At 33.3% G+C, this 6518-nt stretch overlaps 1 protein-coding gene across 1 annotated transcript; it reads left to right on the top strand.

Moving 5' to 3' along the window:
* Window positions 1-2116: 2116 nt before the first annotated feature.
* On the top strand, window positions 2117-3133 carry LOC110686271 (serine/threonine-protein kinase pakG-like). Its single transcript, XM_021862884.1, has one exon. The coding sequence runs from the start codon at window positions 2117-2119 to the stop codon at window positions 3131-3133; it is 1017 nt and encodes a 338-aa protein (XP_021718576.1).
* Window positions 3134-6518: the final 3385 nt, after the last annotated feature.

The following is a 6518-nucleotide window of genomic DNA, read 5'->3' as shown; positions in this document are numbered from 1 at the left end:
ATGGAATTGGATCATGGTGTCTAGGCACAACATGACCCAATATAGAGAAAGCAAAACATGGCACAACATGAGCACAATTGCACAAATAAACAAGTCATTACACGTTAATATGTGTGTTCGGCCATGGGTTGTGCCTAGGCCACATCACAACATGAAAAATGAACGAAACAAAAATCAAAACGAACAACCCAAAAACAATTAGTGTTTGATACTTTGATTAGTGATCTACATTCAAGTTTCTTCCCTATCCCTTTCTTGATCCTTGACCTTTCTCAACCAAATGGCCCTAAGATATGCGAATAGTTGTATGTTGAGAGTATTGAGACCCAACTTAAACCACTAATCATTTCCCTTCCCCACTTTCATTGTGTTATCAATGTGTCACTGAACTATAGTCCAGTCCGAGTACAAGTTTTAGCTCACTAATAAGCCCAAACTGATGACTCAGCCCACTATCTTCGTTTGTTAGTCAATTGTATGACTTGTTACAGAATGCCAGCTCACTCTTCCACAAGGAATTACGCACAAGTAGTACTACGAATAGTTTTTTTTTTTTTTTTTCCCTTCTTTCTGGAGCTTTATTTCATAGACAACAACTTCTAGAATAGGATAATTTTCTTTTATTTATTGCAATTCTTGTAAGTTGATGAACTTGTTAAAAATTAGGATATAACCTTTTTTCAATAAGTTAAATTTCCCATGCCTTAAGTTCCATTACTTCGTATTATGAGTATTTTTTTGTCAAATTATTGTATACTACATCGTCTAAACGGAGGAATATACTGTAAATCCATAAATAAGATTTAGGTAAAGAGAAGGCAACCTCTAAAATATAAGCTCTTTACTTTAGTGAGCATTGATCAATGAATTAGAAATAAACAAAGCTTCTTACCTTGATTTAATACCTATATTGTGTTGTAATCCTTTCAAAAAAAGTGTCACCACATGTTTTAAAGTGCTATTTTCTTGCTTGATTTTAGTCAGTTCCATTTGTGACTGACCGCCTTGACCAACTCAGTGATCACAATGCAAGCTCTAAAATGACCCTTGTATCCGCTCTTGTCGCCAACACCACCCCTCCTCAAAATCTAGCTAGTGCTGCTACGTGCTCACAAGCCATTTTCGCACAAGACTTTTTTCCTATGGTCTTCTTGTACATACAATTTTCTACACCTTTATTTGACAGGCAGTCTTTCATAAATAATTCCATCTCCCCACCCCACCCCAGCATAAGTAGATGTAGATTATATACTCAAATATTAGTTGTCTTGATCGTATAGGGCATAACTTAAAATTAAGTGTGAGCGCGTCGCACCATTAGTTGATGGCATGGTGTAGCACACACAAGACCCACTATATATATTTGAGTGAAAGTTGTGTTAGGTAAAGCCTTAATTTTAGCTAACTGGGTAAGGAGTATGTCGTTTCAAACTTGTTACTTGAGCCAAAATAATGCCTTAGTCTTGCTTGAAGACTTGTTCAATCCCTGTAATAAACTCAACTAGAAGTCATAAGTAACAATTTGAATCTTACCAATAAAGTTAGTTGAGATCCACATATTTGTTTTCAATTTGAGACAAGATAAACCCCACTTTTGCAATTATAAATAATGATTGAGAAACGATAAAAACTTAAACAACTGCTCAAGAAATAGAATAAGGTGAGAACATTGGGGGCTCAGTTGATAAAATTCCACTAACAAAGGGACATTCCTTTTTTATTTTTTATTTATTTTTTTATATTTAATTTTAATTTTATTTATTTTTTTATATTTAATTTTAATTTTAATTTTATTTATTTGTTATTGTAACAATTAGACCCACATTTCAACTAATCACACCACTAATGTCTCTAAAGGTAAATGAAAAGGGTCACAAAATCTTCCATGGTAAACCCTGCATCTAATAACCGTTGCTCAACGGAATTCTACCCGGCAAATTCATTTCAAATAATCAGAATATAAAAAAAAAAAAAAAAAAAAAAAAGATTAAAAAAGCTATCACCTTTCTTTTTTACCTTTTTGCCTTTATATATATATACCTGTAATATCACCCACCATTTTGATAACTCACTCAAATTCAAATCCCAATTTTCATCATCATTTGTTATTTCGAAAATGGGTTCTTGCATTAGCAAATGCAAATCCAAGAAAAATTCTAAGAAAAAACAATCACAACAAGAAGAAGAATGCAAATGCCAATGCATTGAGAAAAATAACAACAATAATACTTGTACTAATTTTACTCCTTTAGTACAAGACAAACTTGTGATCTCACAAGCACCAATTTCCCCTTCTTCTCCTCCCAAAACCTCTTCATCTTCGGCTAAGTCATCCTGTGCCAATTCCTACTACCCTGCTACTACAACAAGCTCGAGCTCGAGCTCGTGTTCTATGCTCTCCTCGGCTTCCTCTGTTACCTCGGCCTCCTCGTCGGTCATAAGCTCAAAGCTAGATCAATCTTTTACTAATGACTTTCTTTGGTCATGTGTTAAGGAAAATCCTCAAATTCTTAATGGTGATTATCATCCGATTAAGGTTGTAAATCCAAGAAGAAACTCTCTACCTATCAAAAAGTCCAATAGGCCCAAGGAGCTCCATGGGCCGACGCCAAGCCCACAAAGGGTTTTAGTGAGACCAGCCCCACAAAAGAGGCCTCGGTGTAACTCACCAAGTAACTTGACCCGGCAAAAGAGTTTTCGCCGCGAGCCCGAGGTTGAGCCCAATCGGCCCGTTTCGAGAAGTGGTAGGGACTTAAGGCCCATATCACCTTCACCAAGTAGAAGGTTCAATGGAGAAGGAAATAATCAAGGGAAAAATTTGACATCATCTATGAGAAGGGAAAATTGTCATGTTAGGCCTCCTAGTCCAATAAGTAAAGGGTATAATAGTAATTCGAGGCGAAACGGTCGGTCCAACGCGGCCAACAATTTGTTGGTAAAGAAAGAAAATGAAGATATGATTAATGGTGTTAATACAAAAATTAAGGAAAATGAAGAAATGATTAGAGGTGTTAATACAAAAATTAAGGAAATTGCAATGGGAGGATTAGTTTCTAGTCAAGATATGGATATGATGCCTATTGAAGATGTTGAAAATCCGCATATTGCTTTGGACTGCTTTATATTTCTGTAAAGATTGATAGTTTAATTTGGATCTTTTTGGGAGTATCTTCTTTAAAAGCATTTTTTTTTAATTGTTTTTGGGTGTGTAATTAGGGATGATTGTAATTTTTTGTTTGTGTGTACGTAATATCATTTTTTGTTTTGATGAAAGGCCAAATAAGTTGTTTTAGGGGTAAATGTAGCACTGTCAAACGGTTTGACAGTTCGGGTTTGGTTCGGTTTGAAATCGGTTCGGTATTAAATCGGGTCGGTATTAAATCGGTTTAAGTGTCTCGCGGGTCGGTTTTAGTTCGGTTTAAATATTTATCGGTTCGATTCGGTTTCGGTTTAATCTTGATCGGTTTTAATTCGGTTCGGGTTGTAAACAGTCCGGGTAGTAAACGGTTCGATGCAAACGGGTTGCGGTTTGTTAATGGTTTGGTGTAAACAGTTTTTATCCCGGTTCAAACAGTTTCGGGTTGGAAGCGGTTTCGGGTTGGAAACAGTTCGGTTCTTTTATGGTTCGGTTTATAACTGGTTCGGTTTTTTTCGGTTCAGTTTATAATTGATCCGGTTCTTTTTTGGTTCAATTTATAACTAGTTCGGTTCTTCTGCGGTTTAACGTTATTCGGATCGGTTCCATTCCGAGTTTACTAAATTACGATTCGGGTCGGTTTTCGGTTTCAAAAAATCAATTGTTTATCGAGTCGTTTGGATTTGGGCAGTTAAATGGTTTTGGTTTGAAATTTGATAGTATTTGCTGGTTAACAAGTTTTATATAAAGTAAAGACTTCATCATTTCATATTTAGGCATCATATTATAAACAAATTCACATTGATTTTATAAATATATATCATGTTCTGTTTCAAGTTTAGTCATATTGATCTTACTAGTGTATTACGAAGTAGATTATAAAAGTTAGTGAATTAATGTATTATTGTTTTACAACTAGGTTGTTATATGTTTCTTATTTAATCATTTAAATACTAGTGTCAAAGTCATGATTTGATGAGTTCTTATTAAATGGAAATTTGCAATTTGGTAATTCGATACTTGATTAATCAACAAGACTGGTAATTATGGCTCGTTTATCTTTATATATTTTCATGAAATTATGAAGATATTACAAAGTAGTTTGATTTGTGTAATGAAAGAAAACATTAATGATTTATTAACAAGGTAATATTGATTAGTTCAATCGATCGTATGTACACATTAACGCATAGCATCTAACCATCTCATAGTTAAATACTTCGTATGTATTAGTACAAAGTTATAAATTAGTGAACATTATTTTGATTGGATCAATAACTTGAGCTGTTGTTTTAAATTAAATTAGGATCATTGTTCGTGTAGTTTAAGTATAATGATCTACACCATCTCTAACTATTATTTTAATACTCCACCCGTCCCTTTATTTTGTCCCTTTGTCATTTTTGGGGTCAAACTTTGAAAATATTGACCATAAATTACCACTAATCTATAAAACAGTAAAACTTAATTTTGTCACGAGACTCATGAGTCATGACTCATGACTTCATGAGTGATCTTTTTAAATTTGTATCATTATATATTTTATTAATATAACGTTTTTATAATTTTTACTTGTATGAAAATAAAGATATACTACGTAGATGTTTTAATACGCGTCTTGGAGACTGATCCCGATCAAATGAATACACAACACACAAAACATCATCTAATCAGTCTCAACCATAGATCAAAAACAATCTACGGTTAATTTTTTTCTCCCACAACACACACGGATCACCACTCTCAACCATAGATTAAAAACAATCTACGGTTAGATTTTTTTCCCCACAACACACACGGAAAACCATTCTCAACCATAGATTAAAAAATCAATGGTTAGATTTACATCTCAACCATTTTGATACCCTAATTCCACTTTCACTTTCACGCCTCCTAGTTCTTTCTCTCCTCATCTCCTCTCAGATCTCACTCATTCATTCACGGCGCCTCTTCGTTTGTCGTCTCTCTCATTCATTTTCAATTCTCCCTAATTCATTCACGGCGCCTTTCGTTCGTTGTTGCTGCTCATCGGTGTTGTTGCTGCTCTAATCCTCGCTTATCAGTGTTGTTGCTGCTCTAAACCTCTCTTTTTTTGTCCAGGTATGATATCTCTCTTCCTCGTACTTCTTGCAACTGATTTAATCTGATTTATGAAGTAGAAGAATTAAAGTTGTAGTTATAATTCCCCTTAATGAGTATATAATTGTATAATTGTATAATTCCTTCACTGGTAATCAATCTTACTCTATTTCAGTGTTGTTTGATTCAAAGTTCCTTGCTTTCTGTGTACTTGTTATTGTGATTTCATTTTAACTGAAATTAGTTTTTTTGAGGGAAAATTGATCAATGAATTGCTTTTTCATTGATGTGCTAATTTTTTGTAACAAAAATCATGATAATCTGTGATTTTTTATTTATATCATGTATAGATAGTATCATTCATGGCATTGATTAATTTAATTTCAAAATAGTATGGATTCATAATTTCGCTATGATTTCCTTCTGTTCAATTCTGAGTTAAAATTTTATCTGGTTTTCATTTTATCATGCCAAATATGAAAACCCTTTTGAATATTGGTTTAATTGAGTTAATTTTGTGTTAAAAATTGGAATTGCATGTATATGTTTTTTTGGGCTAGAAATAGTAAATTAGGTTAAGCTTATACTATAATGTAGGTTTTAATAGAAAGGGGTTTTTTCTAATTTGTGAAATTAATTGTTTTTTTCTCACTTAAATCAGGAAAAATGAGAATGAAAAGAAAATCTCTAATTGAGGAAAGGTATTATGGGATCAAAAAGAGGCAGATGAATTTTATAAAGATGGTACAAGAAAGAGCTGTTAAAATGAAAACTTCTTGGGTGCCTTTTTTACCTAATGAGTATATAATTGTATAATTGTAAGTTAGGTTAAGCTTAATGAGTATTTAATTTTCTAGTAGTTAAAAATTAATGGGTTGCTACTGAAATTTGATTATATGAGTTTATTAGCGTTTATAGAAAAATAATATGGGATTAATGACTTTTCACTCTCTATTCTATTTGTTGGTTTCACTATTAAGTGTACATCTCAATGTAATGGGTTTTCGACTCTTAACTAGAGTGTAAAAAGTACCTAAATGTGTTAGCATTGATAGGGACAATTATTTGTTATAAGGCTGAAATGTGTTGTTTTGATCCTGTTTTTTCAGCAATGGATCAAGGGTATGAAAATTATGATGAGGACAGACAAGATTATTTAGAAACTTCAGATTCTCAAAACACTATTCAGAATCAAGATTCTTCTCAGCAACAAGTCACTACCACTAGTGGTAGTAAGCGTGGACGAACATCAGATGTGTGGAGGCATTACACCTTTTTTGATAAGATTGTTGGTCTTGCTCCG

The sequence above is a fragment of the Chenopodium quinoa genome, unplaced genomic scaffold (assembly GCF_001683475.1).
Source record: "Chenopodium quinoa cultivar QQ74 unplaced genomic scaffold, ASM168347v1, whole genome shotgun sequence".
NCBI lineage: Eukaryota > Viridiplantae > Streptophyta > Magnoliopsida > Caryophyllales > Amaranthaceae > Chenopodium > Chenopodium quinoa.
Note: the sequence above shows the minus strand (reverse complement) of the source record. Positions and strands in the feature narration are given on the sequence as shown.

What these genes read in the sequence shown, in the direction of transcription:
- LOC110686271 (XM_021862884.1), top strand. Translation starts at nt 2,117, where the DNA reads ATGGGTTCTTGCATTAGCAAATGCAAATCCAAGAAAAATTCTAAGAAA.